General features: G+C 44.3%; 2 protein-coding genes across 3 annotated transcripts in view; both read right to left on the bottom strand.

Moving 5' to 3' along the window:
- Nucleotides 1–6,171, bottom strand: part of Capn3 (calpain 3) — a 48,452-nt gene extending 42,281 nt beyond the window's left edge. For both annotated transcript variants that reach the window (XM_050131807.1, XM_050131802.1), the window contains exon 1: nt 5,581–6,171. In XM_050131807.1, coding sequence (XP_049987764.1) covers nt 5,581–5,889 — 309 coding nt within the window. In that variant the 5' untranslated portion in view covers nt 5,890–6,171. The remainder of the gene's footprint in view (nt 1–5,580) is intronic.
- Nucleotides 6,172–8,075: 1,904 nt separating this feature from the next.
- Nucleotides 8,076–22,059, bottom strand: part of Ganc (glucosidase alpha, neutral C) — a 54,530-nt gene continuing 40,546 nt past the window's right edge. Inside the window, exons 17-23 of the mRNA XM_050132748.1 lie at nt 20,314–20,378; nt 17,928–18,004; nt 15,795–15,869; nt 12,570–12,683; nt 11,335–11,447; nt 10,500–10,603; nt 8,076–9,913 (exon numbers count right to left, since the gene is read on the bottom strand). Coding sequence (XP_049988705.1) covers nt 9,804–9,913; nt 10,500–10,603; nt 11,335–11,447; nt 12,570–12,683; nt 15,795–15,869; nt 17,928–18,004; nt 20,314–20,378 — 658 coding nt within the window. The 3' untranslated portion in view covers nt 8,076–9,803. The remainder of the gene's footprint in view (nt 9,914–10,499; nt 10,604–11,334; nt 11,448–12,569; nt 12,684–15,794; nt 15,870–17,927; nt 18,005–20,313; nt 20,379–22,059) is intronic.

The raw sequence follows: 22,059 nt of genomic DNA on the forward strand, positions 1-22,059 counted from the left end.
CCCCCCCTTCACCCTTCCTCCTCCATAACCCCCTGAATAAACTTCAACCTCACCCTGCATGTCATGTCTATGTTTCTGTCTTCTGCCCGCCTGCCATGTGTCTCCCTGCCTGGGACCAGCCATTGCTCAGGGACCAGCAGCCGTCTCTGCCTGGGGCCCGCTGTCTGCCGCCACATGGCCCGCCACCAGTGCTCTGAGACCGGCAGCCATTTCTGCCTGGGACTGGCTGCTCCCAGGGCCCACTGTCTGCCGCCACATGGCCCGCCACCAGTGCTCTGAGACCGGCAGCCATTTCTGCCTGGGACTGGCTACTCCCAGAGCCCGCTGCCTGCCACTACGTGGCCCGCCACCACCATTTGGGACCTACAGCATTTCTGCTGCCTACTGCCGCGGGGATCTTGCAGCATTTTTTAAAAAAGAACAACTTGTCTCAGGTATTTCACAGCTTCAGCGAGGGTTAGGTCATAGGGAATGCCAGGAGCTCTGTGTGTGTGTGTGTGTGTGTGTGTGTGTGTGTCTGTGTCTGTGTGTGCGTGCACACACGCGCTTCAGGCTTCTCTGTTCACCTCCCACACCATTCTAGCTTTCATTTTGTTTTATATCAACCAGCAGATCTTTTCTTTTTCTTTTTCTCCCTAGAAAACAATCATGTTGGTGCACGCCTTTAATCCCAGCACTCAGGAGGCAGAGGCAGGTGGATCTCTCAGTCTACAGAGTGAGTTCCAGAATAGCCAGAGCTACACAGAGAAACTCTGTCCTGAAAAACTAACCAACCAACCAACCAAACAAACAAAAGCAATCATGTTCAACCCTATAGGCGAAGCACTCTATTTTATTGTTGCTAATTTGTTTTTATCTTTAAGTGACATGGTTCTCATATTGCCCAGGCTGACCTTAAACTTGATGGTGTCAGCTATCCTCCTGCCTCAGCTTCCTCCATAGCTAGGACCACTGGTAGGTACCAACATACCTGAGTCAAGAACTCTTTATATATTATAAAGCAGGCTGGAGAGATGACTCTTAGGTTAAAGAGAACATACTACTTTTGTAAAGGACCTGAGTTCTGTTCCCAGCACCAATATCAGCCTAAAAGTCCAGTTCCAGTTGCCCTCTTTTGGCCTCTGCAAGTATCCGTAGTCATGGGAATATTCTCTCTCTCTCTCTCTCTCTCTCTCTCTCTCTCTCTCTCTCTCCCTCTCTCTCTCTCCTTCCCTCTCTCCCTGAAATCCTTCGCTTTTTCCTCCCGACCCAAAGTTTCTCCCAGGTTAGGAGCTCAGGGAGGAAGTATATTCGCCAAAAATGTGCAAAGAATCAGACAGAATTCTCTATCAGGAACAAGCTTCCCTACACACAGAGCTGTTGTTTTGTACTTTTGCTGCTGTTTGCATTCCTGGAGTAACTGCCTCAGGACGGGAGACGAGTTACTTCTGCCTGGATCGTGAAGCTCTTCGAAGAGGTAAGGAGGCCAGGTCACACAGAGTGCAAAATCTCGCCAAGGCAGCTGGACTCATGCTGGCAGGCAGCAAGGAGAAAGGGAAAGCCGTGAGCTGGGGATGCCAGGTGTGGGGCACCAAGATCAAGCAAGTGCTAGCGTGAAGATCTCAGCTTGGGTGAAATACGGGTGGTGGCGAATGACAGTTTGGGAAAGCCACTTCAACATCACCCTTATTCAAGAGATTTCCGGCTAATGGTACTAAGCAACAGGTCAACTGAAGGGAGGTACTGGGGCCAAGTGTTGGCAGCTGGGGAACCAGCCAAAACAAGGAGTGAAGGGTATACACTGGGCAAAGCACAGCTGGGCATGGGTTTCTAACACTAATAGCAGGGGGAGGGGATATGCCAGCAAAGTGGAGACCTCATCTAGGGTGTTTCCTCACAGGACACGGTCCCTACTCTTTAGGCCTGACAGAGGTTACCATGTCCAAGGAGTGCATGGGAGAGCAGATGTTTCCAAGAATGCTTTTTTTTTTTTTTTTTTTTAAATAGTTATTTATTATGTATACAATATTCTGTCTGCATGTATGTCTGCTGGCCAGAAGAGGGCACCAGATCTCATTACAGATGGTTGTGAGCCACCATGTGGTTGCTGGGAATTGAACTCAAGACCTTTGGAAGAGCAGGCAATACGCTTAACCGCTGAGCCATCTCTCCAGCCCCCAAGAATGCTTTTCAGTTCAGAAAATCCTGGGGTCCTTTCAGTTTTTTAGTTTCAGTTAATTTGTGTCCCATACATAATCCTTTCTGGACCATAATTATATAAAGTGAAGTACTTGGATAACACTTCCATGACCCACTCCAACTTTGTAATTTATGTTAATATAAGGGCATATTCCTTAATCTTTACCTTTATATGTACATATGTGTGTTTGTCTGAGTGTATGTGTATGTACCACATGTGTGCTAGAGCCTGCAGAGATCACAAGTGGCATCAGATCCCTGTGAACTGGGAAACTATACAGTTGTGAGCCGAAAGAGCCATCTCTCCAGCTCCCTATACCCTGATTGGAGGCCCGAAAATATGAGCCTATTTCCACATTGACCAAAGGTCAGAGAGTTGGAACTTACCTCTAGTTCCTTCTAGGTTATTGTGCTTCTACCTCAAACAAAACTCCCACCTAGGTGTAGGTGAGAGACTTCTGCTCGCTCAAGGTCATTGCCAACCTTGGACTCCAGGAATGGAGAAGTAGATTGTTCCTACCTAACTTAAACAAGAGTCTAAGGAGCCAACTAAGTTCCAGTTCCTATAAGGAAACAATTTTGGATTCTACCCAGGGAGTGGTTTGCCTACAGAATGTTTTGGTCTAGGATGTGAGCAGGACTTGTTTTGTTCTAGCAAGAGAATGTTTATGGATGTAAGCCTGTGACCTGCAATTGGTCTGTTCATTTCCTCGTATCATGTTAACGCAGCTTTTTGTCTTACTCCTACTTTTGGGGTCAGGGGTATTTTAAGCAGTTGGAAATTAAACATGGGCGAATTTCAGTACACACTGGAATTCCCTCCCAATACTATCCTATATGTTTCTCTGGTTTATTATTTTCATTCACGCCTTCATACTGTTTACTATATTTCTAAATCCCCATGCCTCTACCCTGGTGAGACGTATTTTTGTCGAGACTGGTCCCTGACACCTGATATTAACCATGGGAGGTCGCGCAGGCGTTTTGACCACGGGAGGACGCGCAGGTGTTTTGACCACGGGAGGACGCACAGGCGTTTTGACCAGAGGAGGACGCGCAGGTGTTTTGACCACGGGAGGTTGCGCAGGCATTTTAACCATGGGAGGACGTGCAGGCGTTTTAATGAAGGTTTGAAAAGTCAGGATCTTTGTTGTCAGTGATGGTGGTAGGGGCCCAATATCAAACAGTCCGATATCTGGGAGCATACATGTTCATATGTACTGACAGGACAGTGCTTACAAGGGACCACTGTCATCCCCAGAGCATCATAGGCCCTTCTCATATGTGCAAACCTAGCTTTTAGGGTCAAAGCCGTCAGTGCTTTCAGTAAGAGCAGTGTTTGTAGGTTTTGCTCCCCTTGCCCTTTGAGCAGTATTGGAGACGGATTTTAGGGGCCCCTACTTTGAGAAGCAGGTCTGTCCTGGGTCCGACCCTTAGGTGTGAGTTTTTATTTGCTATTATCACTTGTGTATTTCTATGCTTGTTATATGTGCTGGGTCTACAAATGACCACGGACAGACCCTGCTCTAATCAGCATTGGGAGAAGAGAGGCGAGAAAGCTTGAAGGAAGTGGCACTTGAGCAGGTAGGCCGGGAAAGAAAGGAGGAACCAATCAGCCACACCCTGGAAGGGCACTGCAGGCCTAGGTTTAGCTGCAGCATAAAGCTTTGGGGAAGAGGGTGAAGGTGAGAGGCCAGTGTGAGCTAGTCCCAGAGGACTGCGGCTCAGCTAAGACAGGTGGCAGGGGCCGAAGGGGTGTAGCATTCTGAATACATCGGGTTGCCCACCCCCATGACTTGGATGGAATCTGAGACTTCACACGCGCAGAGTGTGTGCTGAGGTACATCTGGCCCACTGCAGTATTCTCTTCTAAATGGAGGACATTCATGACAGCCACGATGGGCCTTACCAAAGAGTAGTGGGAGAGGAAAGGAGCCTGATGGCAGCTCTGGTTTAGTAAACAGAAAAAAACATGGCCAGCAAATCCTGGGATGAGCCTAACATATCTTCTTCATGGAAGGTTTCTCTCCCCAGACATGGCCTGCTCTCCTTGTTCCTGTCCACTCTGGACACTGAGTCCTGATGTCACTCTAACTTAATGTCCATTCCCTCGAGACTGCAGGCTTCAGGATAGTATGTTTTGGGCTGGAGAGATGGCTCAGTGGTTAAGAGCACTGGCTGCTCTTTCAGAGGTCCTGAGTTCAATTCCCAGCAACCACATGGTGGCTCACAACCATCTATAATGAGATCTGGTGCCCTCTTCTGGCGTCTCGGCATACATGGAGGCTGAATGTTGTATACATAAAAAAAAAAAGAGAATAGTATGTTTTTGTTTCTTACTCATGATACTCTTAGTGACTTGCCCAGTATGTGAAGCTAGTAGATGCACAATTAATATTTCTTTCTCTGTCTTTGTGATTACCTTTTCTCTCCACTGTCTGTCTGTCATCTATCTATTTATTTACATATCTATCCATCTATGTATCTATCTATCTATCATCCATCTTTCTATCTATGTATCTATATATCTATCATCTATCTACATATCTATCTTCTATCTATCTATCTATGTATCTATCTTCTATATATGTATCTATGTATCTATCTATCATCCATCCATCCATCCATTTTTTAGCAGTGTCAGGGACGGACAGGGGCCTCAGACATGCTAAGTGGATCTCCACCACTGAGTGAGCTCTATGCACAGCTCCAGATTATTTTGTGACTGAAATGTTTCTTGTATCGAAACCAAGAGTCACATTGGAAGCATGATCAGAGAAGGGAGCCAGGGGAACATAATTTTCCCCTGGTGGATCCCTGTAAGAGAAAGCCTGAGGCTAGCGAATAGGGTTTCACCCAGGCCCTGTCATGTGCTGGGTCTATTTCATGCTGGGCCTTGACGTCCTAATCTGTACAGTGAGGTAAACAGACAAAAATTCTTCTAAGTCCAGGATTCTGTGCTCGAAAAGGTCATCTTTGCCTTGCTCCTCTTTGCCTGGCTTCTGTGTCTGAGATCCACGGTCAGTGGCAAACTGAAGGACAACATCTCATGATTTTAACCTGAGAAACGGAAGCAGTCTCAATATATTTAGGCAGAGAAGGTATCTCTGAACATTCTGGAGCCGGTTCTGAGGAAAAGATGGCCATTTTAGTGATGAATCAGGGATCTGATTACTTTCATGAAAAGCAGAAAGAGAGACAGTGAGAGAGAAGCAGCCCGGCCTGCCCTCCCTTGGACTCGACCCTGTCCTCCCCTTTCCACTCTTGCAGCCAGAGCCCAGCAGGCCCCTGCCAGGATCCTTCCCCCTGTGCCCATGTGCACAGCTGTGTGGGGAGGTGCTGAGTGGGAGGACTTCTCGGAGGGCAAACTCCAGCCGGCTACAAAGCCAGCAGACTACTCACCGGAGGTCTCTTCCAGACGAACTGGATGGGGAACTTCTGGCTGTAAAAGAGAGAGGTCTCATCTGGCGGGAACTCGGGATCCAGATAGAGAACTTTCTTTTCCAGGCACTTCTTGTGGAGCTGCTCAAAAGTCTTCTCTTTCACTCCAATAATTGGGAAATTGCGGCTGATGATGGCTGAATAGATGCCACTTGGGTGTCCGCCCCCAGCCTCGGTGGTCTTTCCTTGGGCCGGGTGAGGCCCAGGCCCTGGGGACCTGGGCTCAGCCCCTGTCCTTGGGGCCACAGTCGCACTAATGACGGTCGGCATGGCAGGCAACTTTGGAAGGACGGCGTTTTTTTTAAAGAGAGGAAGATTCAGCTCCCTTCAAGGAAAGGAAGCAATTACAAAGCGGAAGTTGAAGCGATCCTTTCAACTGAGAGAAAAAATGGCCACACTCACTTCAAAGTTTAAATCCCATCAGAAAGCTGGCTGGCTTATGAGCAGCTTAGAGAGTCGAGCTGTGATCCCGGAGCCATAGGTGTTCCTGAAGGAGAGGCACTAACACTGAAGGATTTCGAAGCGGTTTCTCCCTGGGGGCTCCTACCAGCAGCATGCTTGCCAGAGGGAGAGAAAGAGAATGAGGGTTGTGTTTCAGTGGCCTGAAGACGCCTAAGCCAGGAAAACTAAAAATAGCCGTGAAGTGAGACGGTGAGCAGGGGAGCAGAGGGGCCAGTGTGCGGACGGACAGAGGCAGAGAAGGGCCCAGCGGGTCTTGTGTTGTCAAGACAGGAGAGTATCTGAAACAGGTGAACACAAGGACCCAGCTAAGTGGGTTATGAGCTAGGAGAGATAAGTAGGCCACTGAAGCAGTGGTCACCGGCTACACAGAAAACAGTATTTGAACAGCTAGGTGGAATCCAAGCCACGGGAATTCTGGGGGCATATTCCATATGTTTTAGAGAGCATGATTTTTACTTTATAAAATGTTAGAATATCAGAATGTCACTTAATATTAGAGTATCTTTTCTAGAATGTTCTGGAATCAGCTTTCAGTCCAACTGGCTAGAAAATGCCACTCAGCAAAATTTTCAGTCAGGGAAATCCCTCCCTTCTTGGGACCTAGACACCTCCTGCTTCTGACACACACTGAGACCAAGCCTACTATACAGTGTGTGCCCTAGTAGGTTATTTGTTTAGCCACACCACATCAGCATCTAGACAGAAGCTGGAAACGGATACTGAGCCAGGCTGGTGTCAAGTCCTAGGACGTCATGTCTGGACTCAGCCTCAAGGCTTACTAAGTGAGAATGATAGTAGCTGGGGAAAGGAATTGCTTGCTGGGTTTCCTCCTGGCTTTTTACCCATCATGTCGCCCTCCCCATCTGAAGTCTGACTGAGGAGAGGCTTGTCTGAGCTTGCAGCAGTGCCTATTCCTAAGTGACCAGCTTCACAGATCCAAGTTTAGGAGTCTCGGGAAAGGGTGGGAAGAGACAGCTGGAATAGAGGGCATTGGGCAGGAGAGATGAATCGGCAGCAAAGCAGTTGACATGAGTTTGAGGATCTGAGCTTCCATGTAACGAGGTGCAGTAGCATGTCTACCATCTCGGTGCATCCAGGGAGAGGTGGGAATACAGACAGGCAAACCCCTAAAACGGGCCAGGTTGACAGCCCTTGCAGCAGCAAACAACAAAAAGCCCCTGCCTCAAATATGGTGGAAGGCAAGGACCAGCACCCCAGGTTGTCCTCTTCTATGTGTGCCAGGGTAAATGTGTACATGTACATACCCCCACCACACACAGAAACATGCATACACACATATACCCCCCCCACACACACACAAAGAAAGAGAGTATGATTAGGTTTATGAATTTTGTTAATGTAACATGAAGGAAACCTATGTCTCAGCTACTGGAACTATCAACTTGTCTTCCTGTCCCTCTAAGAAAATGCCCAAGGTATCACTACTCTTGAAGGAGAATAAAGAAGAGCAGTTTCTGAAGGCTGGCTGTCCAGGGTCAAAGTCTAGGTTGGCCACTAATGGCTATGAGTGTGTAACTTTAGCTGAGTTACCTTGTCCTTTCTTCCTATGAGCCAGTCTTCTCTCGTGTAAAACTGGTATGACGATAGACAGTCTGTTGTTGGGCTGGTGTAAGGATTAAACAGGTTAACTCATGTAATGCATTTAAAACGCTGTCAGGGTGTCTTAAGCACTCAGCAAGGGGTTAGGAAAGGCCTGAATTTACATCACTTTGGGGTTAGGCTGGGTTGAATGACCATTCACTCATGATGTCAATCAACTGTCCATCACTACAACAAAATAAATGAGATAATTAACTTATGTAGACAAAAAGGGTTATTTTGGCTCACATTTTAGAGGCCCCTGCCCATACCACTTAGCTCCGTTGGGAGCTAACTTGTGGCATGGGAGAAACTTGTGGCAAAGCAAAAACATCTACCTCATGACCAGGAAGCAAATGAAGAGGGGAGCTGCAGTAAAACACCATGACCAAAAGCAACTTACAGAAGAATTTATTTTGGCTTACATTCCACAGAGAGTTAATAACAGCGAGGGAGGCGTGGCAGCAGGTGCTGGAGCAGGTGGCTGAGTGCTCAACAGCACACAGGACGCAGAGCAGCCAAACAGGAACTGGAGTGAGGCTATAACTGAGCACAGCCCACCCTCAATGACATACTTTCAGCAATGATGCACCTCCGAAAAGTTCCACGACCTCCCCAAACAGTGCCACCAATGTTCAAAGTGTTCAAACATACAAGTCTATAGGGGGCACTTTTCATTAAACTACCATAGTGGTATACCAGATATGAGAGCAATAGAACATGATCTTAAGGAATATACACTCCAGTAGGGAAATACACAGTCGTCCTTATAGCGCTAAGGCACATCCCTGAGAATGTAAAGTGGGGCAGCGTTTCAGAGAAGGGCAAACTTGCTGCCAGTGGGTACTGGGGGGCTGGGGTGTCAGGGAGTAGGATGGCAAGCTGTACGGGTGGAAGCAGCGGGGGTGCTGTGGTTAAGGAAAGAGAAGGCAGAATGGTAGCAGCTGCGGGTGGCTACATGGAAGAAATGTGGTGGGAGGCTCATATTTTGAGGAACTGAGGCCTCCCCAGTAGCTGCTGAAGCAGACAGCAGGGAGTCGTGGGGTCTCCAAAGCTAGAAGCATTGGGATGCAGTGCTGTGTTACAATATTCAAGACTGTGCCAAGACATATCAGAACTCACTGCAAAAGGAAGTCAGTAACACTGAGCTTCTTTATTTAAAATTTTTTGCTTAGCCTGTTTTTTTTGTATTCATTTTGATTTTTAAAGACGTGCATTAAAATATTCCTTATTTTGATTATTGATTGTGTCTAAAACAAGTACCTCTTACTTGTGTTATGATAGTCCCAGTCCTGTGTTCTATTTTTGAAGTTCACCTGTGGGACATGGGTATTTATTTCATTATTACTAATTATAGCTTATTCATGTTATGAATATTCTTTGATTAGGAGAGAGTATTTAGTAAAATATAATTAAAAGGAGTACATCTGAATTTGAAGATTGACTTGGTACTTTTAAGTCTAACAAGCAAGAAAGGGACACCAACCCTTGAGCTCCTGAGTCACTGTCTAGGGAGAGCTTTCCGCAGCCCTGCCCATGCAGGAGAGGGCGTCTGCAGGCGAGGGCTCTATGCCTGCATTGCTGTGGTGGAGGGCGACCCTGAGAGGAGCAGGCTCTGTTATCTATTTGGAGATTGGTTTCAGCAACTCTGCTGCTGCAACAGCCATGACTGCAGTGACAGCCTGCGGCAAGCCCTGCGACAAGCCCCACACATGGGCCTCCTGAGGAGCTGCAGGTCGGGCTGCTCACTGAGTTCTAGCAATGGCTCAGGGTTTTGTAGTCTGTGGAAAGGGCGGTGTTTATACAGCGTTCCAACAATACATCTTTAGATGTAAAATCTGAAATCTTATTTTTGATTTTTTGAGACAAGGTCTTGTGTGATACAGCTTAAGCTGGTCTTGAACTCACGATCCTTCTTCTTCAGCTTCCTGAGTACTGTGATTACAGGAGGTGCCACAAACCTAAAATCTTTAAATCTAAAATCTACTGGCCATCAGTACACTTGATATGAGCAAAATATCATTTTTCCAAGGAAGCCAATTGGATGGCAGCATAGATCTCACAGGAGGCAGGAGGGTGAGCGGTCCAGAGGCTCCCACCCTCATCACCAGGGCACCTGCCCATCATCTGATATGGACCTCCCAGCCATCAGCTATGCTCAGGGAGAGCTTCTCCAGACTCAGGGTGGATGTTTTGGCGTAGTATGTAAAAGCCGCAGGCTGAACTTTACCATCTAAATAGTAAGACAATAAAAAGATACTGTGAGAAACCAGGAGAAAAAGAATCCCCCCCTCCAAATCTGATACATTGTCTGGCATTTTCAAATGATGTTACACCTCACTTAGGAGAATCCGTCAGTACTTTTATTCATGAACTCCTGTGACTGTTTTAAAACATGAAAAATCTCATTGGAGTATAATCCTTGTTAGAAAGAAACTGTAAGGAGCAAAGTAATTTGTTCAAGAAATGCAGGAGGTGAGGGAGGACACAATTCTACTCCATCCCTCGAATTAGTTCTTTAAAAGACTAAGAATTCTCCAGGGCTGAAGATGGCTGTAACCTATTACAAATTAAGAAGCACCTAGAATGCTATTATAGGCCTTCAATAATTTCTCTTAGTATTAACTTGGGCATTGAGACCAATTCATGAAGAGAAGCAGCTTGGCCTACTCACTCTAGATTAGAGGACTGACCAAGGAAGGGCAGAGATTGTCTGAGCTAAGCATAGTTTCACAGTTAGGGAACAAACCATCTCTTTACTGCAGATACTTCTGGGTGTACAGGACAAAGGTGTAAGTAAGGATGAACTGTTTGCTTACCAGATGAGTGAGTAGTCACAGAAGATGGCTTCTTCCTTAGGCCTAAGACCAAGATCTGCTCCACTATGCACTTGCTGGGATAACGGCCTTTCTCATCAGCACACCTGAAACAGGTACAGATGGTATTAGGAAAAGGAGAGGCACGAGGTTTTTAACTGGTCACCAGGTCAGCATCCTTGTGAGTTCTTCCTGTCTGTCTCTATGGCGTCATGGTCCATACAGGAGCCATATTCAGTAAGACAAAGAGATGTAGCAGGGACTAGGTAATCAGTGGCCACATCAATCTCCTTAAACCATTTAAAGGGCACAAAAGACACAGGATGGCTTGGACTTAATCAAACTTAAAGAAACCAGATATTTAATTAATTGGTGCATGGAAGAATGAAGGTATCAATGAATACTTGAGCTAAGTAGTTTCATTCTGTAGGCAGCTGGAGAAGAGAAGATAAGAAAAAGAAAGAGCTTCCAGGGTCAGCAATTAAAAATACAATGGCCTTCCTTCATCATTCATTTATATAAATATCTTTAAGATTTTTCTATTAATGATTTTTATTTTTTGAACATGAATGTTTTGGCTACAGGTATGTAAATGTGCCACATGCCCTTATAGGACAGAAGAGGGGGAGGGGTCAGAGCTCCTGCAGCTGGAGTTACAGACCACATGGATGTTGGGAAGTGAACCTGGGTCCTCTTCGAGAGCGACCAGGACTCTTTAACCCACCGACCACCTCTCAATCCGCTAAATAGTGACATAAAACTTGAGCTATCCATTTACTTGAAGATGCCAGGAGGGTAGCATAATCTGAGAAGAGCCACAGGTTTGTAGCTGCCTCACCTGCTGGTCAGAACACCGGAACAGAATGAAAACCTGCGGTGTGAGAACTGGTCCTGGTGGAGGTACTGGAATGAATGGCCATCATCCAGATACAGCTCGCCCACAGCAGAATCCTGCAGGGTGAACCACAGAGGATCTGCTCAGGGCAATAACTTTATAGAAAAAAAAGTCATCTTCCAAAGGGAAAGAGTAACATCCGAAACTCAGTGAGATGCCTGAAAAGCTGTACAAAGCTACACACAAGTCCTTACACATTCAACATCCAGTCACTCCCGAGTAGACAATAAAATAATATGAACAGCGAGGTTACAGAAGAGGAGCACGAAGAGTTAGACTTTGCTGAAGGAAATTTAGATATGAAGTATGATCAGTAATGGCTTTCATGAAAATACTATCCCAGAATGCAACAGGAAAGTTCACAGAACAGAACTGAAGCTGGAAAATATCACTGTATGGCAGATGAAATCAACTGTCTTTAAAAGCCCTTTCTACTCTAAGGGAAAGGACCGCTTTTGCAGCCACACACTACAGCCCTCCACATGGCAGGTTACTTATTAACAGTGTTTGCTGCAGGAGGGGTCTCTAGATTATTGCTGCATTCTGGGACCCCACATGGGTATTAGAGCATAGTTTGGCTGAAGAAGACAAGTTTCAATAAAATGCATCGAAACAAAAACTGCAGTTTTCCTATTTTACCATATTAATAGAAATAAGCATAACTATAGCAAGAATATGTGTTTGGCTCTGTAAGGCACTACGGTAGATGGGTAAGAGATGTGTATAACACAGGCTTCACTTGGCTCAAAAGACACTCTCAACACTCCCAAGTCATATTCAAGGAGACTTTAGTGATTTGAGCTGCCTGATGAGAATAGAAGTCACTGAATGGGTTAGGGTATAACAAAAATAACCACAACACATTTTATGGCCCTCCTCTGTAGGAGACTGAATTTCAGAACCAATCTTCCGGGGCAGGCTGCATAAAAAAATGTTTTTCCAGCCTATGCTGACCTGAGAGGTAGACCCAGGAAACATTTGTATCATTCCTGGATCTCAGAGTTCCTACAAAAAATGCCAGGAAGGGCAGACCTCACAGTGATTCAGAAATGATTCAGCCCTTGACTTTGAGATAAACACTGGAGGTACTGCTTCTTATGAGACTCATTACTTTTTCAGACCCTCAAAAGGTCAAGAGATGGAACAGAAGCGGGGGAGGTACCTGGCTTTCCAAATACCTGAGTGCTCAGAGCAACCCTGAGTCCGTATGGGGAGTCAGTCATCCAGCCTGTGGACTTTCCCACACTGGTCTTCATTGGCACCACACTTCCGCCTCGTTGGAACACTGGTATCTGCAACAGAGCAGCACTCTCAGGGGTGACACACCCATACAAGGAAGTTTATGTCACCATACGAGATCCATACTCTTTACAGACATAGACTCAAGCAAAGAATATTTTTGGACAGAGAAATGGCAAGCATGGGGACTGTGAAATAAAAAGAAAATGGCTCAACTAAAAATGGTCCACTAAAAATTATTTATTATTTATAATTATTGCTTTGTGTGTATATGTGTGAGCAAATTCATGTCATGGCATGTGTGTAAAGGTCAGAAGACAACTTTGTGAAGTCAGTCTCTCTTCCCACTTTCATGTGGGTTCTGGGAATTGAATTGAGGTTTCAGGCTTGCTTGACAAGCACGTAGCTAACTCACTGGCCCCAAGTCCTCATATTTTAAAATATTGGGACATTGTTTACCATCCCTCAATTTATTGTCTATACTTGTCTGTCTTAGCTTGGGTTCTATTGCTGTGATGAAACACTGGCTGAAAGCAACTTTTGGGGGAGGGGCTTATATCATCTTACAGCCTACAGTCCCTCATCAGGGGAAGTCAAGACAGGAACCTGTAGACAGGAACTGAAGCAGAGATCATGAAGAAACACTGCTAAAGGCTTGCTTCCAGGAGTGTGTTCATCTACAGTCCTTATACCTCCCAGGATCAACTGCCCTGGGGTGGTACCACCCAGAGTGAGCTGGACCCTCCGGCATCAATATACTATCAAGGAAATGCCACACAGACTTGTCACAGGACAATCTGATGGAGGCAATTCCTCAGCTGAGGGTCCATCTTCCCAGGTGAGGCTAGTCTATGTCAAGTTGGCAGAAACTAACTAGCGCACTATCCTTGCCTCTTCTTCATTTGCATTTTGCTCATCCCATTAGAGGCCCAGAGTTACCCCTGAAAAGCTAACTTTTAAACTTGATCAGAAAGGATACTCTAGTTTCGATCTTTAACATCCTTGTCAATAAAACAACAAGCACGTTACTCTAGAGACATGCTGAAGAGTGGATTTCTCTGCTTATGCAAGTGGACCAATAGAGCTTGTGTACACAATGTTCTGTGTCTGGGGAGGTGACGTGTGTCCCTTCTCACAGCACCTGGACACTTTCTGTCCCTGCTTGTCAGCAGGATGACTGCTCAATTCTGAGGCTCAGAAGCTGCTTCTGCTACAGGAACCATCAAGGGAACGAGAAGGGATACTAACTGTGGCTGTGGGCATGGCCCGCACCTATCAGTCCTTAGCTATGGCTCTCTGTGGAAGAGCCAGGTAGCCTCTTGCCTGTGGTAAGGAGTTGCCCAGGTCACATGAGTGCATGTGTTTTTCTCTGAGTAAAGTCTTAGCAAGGAAGAGAGGACAAGAACATGTGTGATTCAGGAAGAGGGAGTAGTAGTCAAGATGTGCCCCCAGCCCCCCGGCTTAATTCACAAGCAGCAAGAAGGGAAGCCAACTCTCTTATTGCTTTCTTTTTATTCCTCCCTTTTTTAAACAAAACAAACAAAACCAAAGAACAAAGTTACAGTAGAATGGGCTGCAGACTCGGAGTTCAGAAAACTTACAGGGGATGGGAGGGACCTGTCTCAGTTCTGCCACAAGCTAGTAGTGATTCTGGACAAAAAATTTCTCTTCTGACTATCAGTTTCTTCATGTGCAAATGAAGGGCATGGTGGTTTGAATAAAAAAGGCCCACACAGGCCCATATATTTGAATATTTAGTCACCAGAGAGTAGGACTGTTTGAAAGAATGAGAAGGATTGGGATGTGGCCTTTTTGGAGAAAGTGTGTCACTGGGGATGGGCTTTGGGATTTCAAAAGCCCTCATCAGGCCCGGTGTCTCTCTCTGCTTACAGACCAGGATGTAGCTCTCAGCTGCTCCTCTAGCACCACGCCTGCCCCTTGCCATGCTCTCTGCTGTGATGATGATGGGCTAAGCCTCAGAAACTGTAAGCAAGCCCCCGATTAAATGATTTCTTTTATAAGAGCTACCTTGGTCGTGGTGTCTCGTCACAGCAACAGAACAGTGACTAAGACAAAGGGATTAAGGTAGAAGATTACTAAGGTCTGAAAGTTGATTCTGGAACCAGGTTCCTTATAACAAAACTTAGTTATATGACAATTTGGAGAATGACATCACTAGTCTATTAATCTTTATTCTACAGGGCCTGAGGTCATTGCTTGTGATTCAACAGAGTGGCCACTTTGATTCTAATTTCTGACTGATGTGTTCTTCTCCTTGGAGGCCCAGAATTGCCCTTCTCACTTTTTGATGTTGTGTTTGGCATTGCAGCGCCCACTGTTTCTGTTCTCAGTGTTGCTGTTCTTAGACATAATCCTCAATATTCAATGCCATGAGCCAGATTATATATATTTTAAGCTCTTTACATATCTTAACAGCTTTATCCGTATAATTCATGTTTCAAAATTTACAGTTAGGGTATACAATCAAACCACTTCTGTATATTCAGTCATGTAACCATAGCCATAATCGATTTTAAAATCCTTTCAACACCTCTGAAAGAAAACTGTATCCTTCAGCAGTCACACTCATTACTTCCCAAATCATTTCAAGCACAGCCCAAAGCGATTACGAGTATACTCCATTTTCTCTTATGTACAGGTATATGTTATGCTGAAGTCCCATACACTGAAGTGACTATATCTGGAGTCAGGGTCATAAGGATAAGTTCTGCTATAATAGGAATAGTATCCTCACAAGAATACTTTATTATTTTATATTTATATTTATTTTATTTTATATATATAAGTGTTTTGCCTGTATGTATGTATGTGCACCACATGTGCCCCTGGTGCCTATGGTGGCCAGATAGAATGTGTTGGATGGTTGTAGCCACTATATGAGTAGTGGGAAGCAAACCTAGAGCAACAGTACTCTTAACCACTGAGCCAACTCTCCAGCCCCATTTACAAAAATATTGTCCCCCTTCTCTCCCCATCCCATCACCCCCTACATGCAGGAGGACCCAAGTCAGCTGGCACTTTGATATAGGACATGTACCTTTAGAACTATGGAAGATATATTTCTGTTGTCTATTACCCATGCTGTATTCTAAACAGACTAACACAGCTAAATAGGCAAAGATAATACTCTGAAAATAACTTACAGTATCCAAGGTTACTGGAATCTTCACAGTACACCCTCCTTTCCACTGTGCAAATGTCTTAGAGTCATACCAGACCTAAAAAGTAACAGACTCTATTGAAAAGAGAGTATGAGCAATCTCTCCCCTGAGAAGCCTGCACTTACCAACGACTATTTCCTTTTGCCCTGCAATTAAGCTGTCTTGCAATCCCAGGAAAGAAGGGAGGGAGAGAGGGAGGGAGGAAGGAAAGAAAAGAAAATTCAAATAAGTATAATTAAAATTTGTAGGAGAAGTTAAGAAGAACACCCCTCCCTAACCCTGTGTGTTTTGTGTGTGTGTGTGTGTGTGCATGTGTGCATGCACGCACATGTACTACGTGATATTGAGCCTAAGGTCTCATGCATTCTAATGAATTTACCGCTGATATATATTTCCAGGTCTCTTTAATTTTTATAGAACATAGGTCTTACAAAGTTAGCCAGGCTGGCCTTGAATTCACTATGTAGCCCAGGTAGCCCTTCCAGTCCTCATACTAGAATTATGGGCCTGCACCACCAGATCCCACATATTCTTTTAAGAAAATTCCAGCTGGGCAGTGGTGGTGCACACCTTTGATCCCAGCACTTGGGAGGCAGAGGCAGGTGGATCTCTGTGAGTCTGAAGCCAGTCTGGTCTACAGAGCAAGTTCCAGGACAGCCAAGGCTACACAGCAAAACCCTATCTTAAAGAGAAAAAAAGAAAAAAGAAAAAAAAAAAAAGAAAACCCCAAAGCATGTACAAAGCCCAGTGTTCAATCCTTAGCATAGGATAAATTGGGCATGGTGGTATCTGGGTATAATGGTACTTGGGCATGGTGGTGCTTGAGTATGTTGGTACTTGGGTATGATGGTACTTGGGTATGATAGTACTTGGGCATGGTGGCACTTAGGCATGGTGGTACATGCTTGTGATCCTAGGCAGGGGGATCAGAAGTCCAAGTTCATCTTATATTTCAAAGATAGCCTGAGATACATGAGACTACATCTCAAAAAGAAGAGAAAGAGAAGGAAGAGGAAGATGTCACCGAAGGGGTATGGTTGATGAACTAAAGACCATTCCCTGTCCTGCTATACATTTCAAAGTTACTTACTGAACAACCTGCGCTGTGCTAGGTGCTAGATATGCATGATAGGTAAGAACCTGGTGTGCGTGAACGATGAGATGACGCCTCCAGGGTTCTTCTTTTCTCCTTTCTTTTTATTTACTCTGTGTCTTTTACACCATGTATCTTGATCCCCTTCATTTTCCTGTCCCTTTGAATTTGCCCTCTACCACTGCACCCCACCCCTGAATAAGACAAAATTTAAGAGAAAAAAATGGGAAAAATTAAAAATATCACAGAAGCTGCAGTGTGGTATAATAGTTCACTGATTCATAAAAACTTCATGCTTGAGCTGGTGAAGTGTTTTAGAAAATAATGGTAAAGACTGGATGCCTGAATTTGCTCCCTAGAACCCACATAGATGGGGAAGGAGAGAATTAACTCCACAGAATAGTCCTCTGATCTCTACCTGCATGCCGTGGAACATGCATGTTCCCCATCACACACAGAAAATAACCCAACTTAACACTTGTAACCATAAGCAGGATGAAAGGGAAAAGGGAAGGGGAGGGGAAGCGCACAGCAAACAAATCAACCACACGCGAGGCAGGAGAAAAGAAGAGCATCAGAGAAGAAACAGACCTGGAGGGAAACCCATGCAAACTTGATTACCCCTACAGCATTGCTTTTCTGGGGGTGAATATGAGATTTGGAAACAAGGTCCTAACTCTTACCTAGGAGCCTTAGAAAAGGAAGTTAGCTGTTGAATTACCAAAAAGAGTCCTACAAAGTGACTGGGTGGAATAAATCTTCTACCTTAAAGTCACGCCCCATCTTCATAAGGACTCACTTCTGCAAGTCAAAGTGAAAGTACAAACCTCCCTAATGTTGTCACCTAGTCATCTTCTCCACCTTCCCCAGTTAAGTCTGTCAACTTCAGAGGACAGTCTTGACTGTGGAAAACCTACCGTCATCTGAGACAAATTCACAACTGCATGCTGGAACAATCTTTCCCAAGGGAAATGCAGGCATGAGAGCTAGGAGACACAAGATATGTCTACTATTGCTCTTACCTCATTTGACCCTGGCAGGAATACAGAAGCCATGGTGGTCTGTGGTTCTGTGACTGGATGAACCAATAAAGCACTTCCTAAAAAAATGGAGAGGAGATAAAACTGAGTATCATTATGGGAATCTGAAAGTTCCCTTGGCTTCGTGGAGTACTACTGTGATCTTAGGATCACTGGATTGTGATCTTCTGTAAGGCAGAGACTATGTGAACTGAACAAATAATTCATCAGAGAGAAGCACTGGGAGGAAAAGGTCGGGGCTCAAAAAGGTCATGGGTTAAACCCACCTGTGGCTGTTAGGATATGGGACAGGGACCCTGAAGTATTCTGCTGCATCTTGTGTGCTTATTTGCTCTGGTTTTTGGTTTTGTGAGACAAGGTCTTGCTATGTAGCCAAGACTGACCTGGAACTTGCTTTGCATCCCAGGCTAGCCTTAGGATGATCCTCCTGCAGCCTCTTGGGTGCTAGGGTTACAGGCTTGAGCAGCCATTTTCTGCATAGCTACTGGTACGCCAGTAATCAGAAAGCGCCATTGCACCTTCCCAGTGCTTTATCATCTGCTACGAATGCACTGGTTAGAGCGGCCACGGTGTTAACTAGAAGTCTGGTCAGTGCAGTTCTTCAGGCCCGTTTGCTTGGGCAGTTACTGTAGTCGGACTTCCTTTAGATGGCCAACTCCAAGATAATAACACAGAGACTTTTGATCAGTTATGAAAGCTTGGCCTTAGCTTAGGCTTTTCCCCAACAAATTTATAACTTAAATTAACCCGCTTATATTATCTACGCTCCGCCATGTGGCTTGTTACCTCTCCTCTATACTGTATGTCCAACTTGCTTTGGGTCTTGCTAGTGAATTCCCAGCCTCTCAGATTCTTCCCAAAAGTTCCTCCCTCTCCCTGGAAGTCCTGACTAGCTATTGGCTATTCAGCTCTTTATTAAACCAATCAGAAGGTGCCTTGGCAGAGACACATCTTCACAGTTGTCCTCGAACAGTTACCACTGTAGATCTGTACTTCTCTTACAGATAGCCTGGAGTTTGCTTTCATATTGGTGCCACACATGTGTAAAAGCATCTACTAATTAATTCATGTAAAAGACTGATTTATAGGATCTCACTATGTAACCCAGGCACCTTGAACCCATGATCCTCTTGCCTTAGTATTGTGAGTGTTGGGATTATAGGCATGTACTGCTGTGTCTATCTTGAACTGTTTCTTCTAGTTAATAAAGATTTATTTACTGAGTTCCAGGCACCATGCTAGGCTTTGGAGACATAGGAGTAAAGAAAACAAACATGGTTCCAACCTTCATGGAGTTTGTAGTAAGTGAAGAAGACAGATATTAAAAAGTTATTACAAATAAATTAGGGTTAAAACAAATACTGAAATAGGAAAAAGTACAAAGAAAAACGAAAATTACATAAGATTTTGAGTGGGGAGGATGAAACTAAGGTATAAGGAGGTAAGGGATGATGAAAGACCTTTCTCCAAGGCAGAGACTGTTAAGCTGAAGCCTCGTGCACTGGGAACTGATTACAGAGCCTCGTGCACATTATACAAGAGCATTCCCTGAACGATATCTTCAAGGGCTCCTGTTACTATAATCGTTATTATCAGCATCATTATTATTATTTACATTTGGAGGTTCCCACTGTTTAGAACATAATTCATTCTTTGGGTCTCAATATTTAGCCTTGTTTCTTGAGATCCATTCTTAATACGAACAACCTTCCATGTTTTACATTTCACAGTTCATTCTCAATAAAGAAGCCTAGCTAGGCATGGCAGTACATGCCTGCGAATTCAGCAATCTGGACACTGATGAAGAGCATTACAAGTTTAAGGATAACCTGGGCTTCAAAGCCCTGTTTCACAAGGAAAAAAACAGGTCTACTATTTCACATGACACAAGTTCCTTGGTGTCTTTACTATGGCCATCTGATCTACTTCTCATACTTCCCTTTTCATAGCAATCTTATCAGGCTTTGGGGGAGTGGATCCCAAGCAAACCATCAAATCATAACGACCAATATTATGTATTTATTTGACATTAATAAGAACTATATTGTCAGGGCCACATTACAATAAAAGTCATGGTCTCACTATCTGGTGAAGGAGGGCTGGGGGTGTAGCTGATTTGGTAGAATACTTGTCTAGTATGCATGAGGCTCCAGGTTCAGTCCCCAGCACCATGTGTAATGAGGCAAGCTCGTACTTGGGATCAGTTCATCCTTAGATACAGAGTAAGTTCCAGGTCAGCCTGGGCTAAATAAGACCCTGTTTTTTATCGTTGTCTTTCTTGGGCTTAGGGTATTCTCACTAGAAAATATAATAATGAAAGCATAGTTATAGAATCTATCACAACTCTAATTAACTGATAAATACTTACCCAGCATGTATTCATCATCCACACCAAAAGTCTCTACGTCATCAGGGAACTCAACCCACAGAGGCCTGGGGAAAGGAAACAGAATTCACATTTTAAAATATCATTATGTTTTTATTATTCTTGGTGCTAAGTGTTTTGTTAGGTTTTTATATTTTTAGTGTTGTAACTCTACGAAAGGAGCTAGAAAGTACCAAAGAGCCAGGATTCTTTTTCATATGACCAAAGAGCTTATGAGCAGTTGCTATGGTTACTTTATATTTATTATGTGAAAAAGCTTTCTACCAATCTGAATATCCTAATGGAATATTGAGAATTTCATTATGTGTTGTTTTCCTATCTGACTGTTGAGTAACTATCACTCTAACAGGCAAAAACTAAGGCAAGTCTAAATGCCTAATTTCATTGTAAAATAAATGCAAAAAATAATATTTTATTATAATGATAATCCTGTGCCATTTCTTGCAATCACTGACTTTTATGTATCATTTAATCATTATTTATTTAGATGAAAGGAACTATTTTTCATTGCTTTCAAGTTGGTAACACTTTGGGTGAGGGTGAGAACCTGCCATAATTTTTAAATAGTTATTGTTTAATAGAACTCATCTAGGAATCACTTAGGCTCATAAAACAACAAAACTTTCAATATCTGTGTCTAGATAGCAACTTAGTGGTTCTAACAATCTTTAATTTGTGAGAATGATTTAATTTAGTTGTGTGTGTGTGTGTGTGTGTGTGTGTGTGTGTGTGTACCATTTGGTACAAGTGCCCTCAGAGGCCAAAAGGAGGCCCTGGAGCCCTTGGAGCTGGACATCGATGCTGGGAACCAAACTTAGGTCCTTTACAAGAACAGCAAGCACTTTTAACTTCTGCGCCATCTGTCCAGCCCCAAGGAAAAGATATTTTTTTTAACTGACAAAAAATTTTTAGAGTTTTAAATTTATTTTATGCCTATGAGTGTTTTGCTTGCAAGTACATAAGTACATACATTCATATGTATGTGTGGTACCTGCAGGTGTCTGAAGAGGGCATTGGATCCCTCAGAACTGGAGTTACAGGCAGTTGTGAGGCACCATGTAGGTGCTGGGAATTGAACCCAGGTCCTCGGTAAAAGCAATAACTGCTTACCAGGAGTCAACTCTCAAGCCCAGTATTTTTTTTTTAAATAAATGAAACTTGCTATTTCTTTACCCCGGCTTTGCACGATACATTCTGTTTCTACAGAATGGTAGCAAAGCAAGTGTCTCTAACTCTGGCTAATGGTTAGAATCACCAGGAAATGTCTGGTCTGAAGCAAATATAGGAACTGCTGACTCTGAACTTTACACAAGTTCTTCTCTAACCTAGAAAGTTAATAGAATTTATATGCTAGAAAAAAATTCCACCTCAAGTTCAACCCTGTGGGTAAGATCAAGCCTCAGATGGCAGGGAAATTATTTTTCATGAGAGGAGGTTTATACATAAATGCTAAAGTTATTTACTATAAACTTGTTCCCTTATTCTTTACATTGCCATCTCTCAGCAAATACCAATACTCCATCATAAATAGAGGATCTAGTCAGCAGCTTCTGTGGTTCAACAGCCAGCACCTGTGCACAACAGCCAGCACCTGTGCACAACAGCCAGCACCCCGTGCACAACAGCCAGCACCCCGTGCACAACAGCCAGCACCCCGTGCACAACAGCCAGCACCCCGCGCACAACAGCCAGCACCCCGCGCACAACAGCCAGCACCCCGCGCACAAC

This window comes from Alexandromys fortis, unplaced genomic scaffold, assembly GCF_014885135.2.
Source record: "Alexandromys fortis isolate MF-2015 unplaced genomic scaffold, M_Fortis_MF-2015_v1.1 scaffold_6, whole genome shotgun sequence".
Classification (NCBI taxonomy): Eukaryota; Metazoa; Chordata; class Mammalia; order Rodentia; family Cricetidae; genus Alexandromys; species Alexandromys fortis.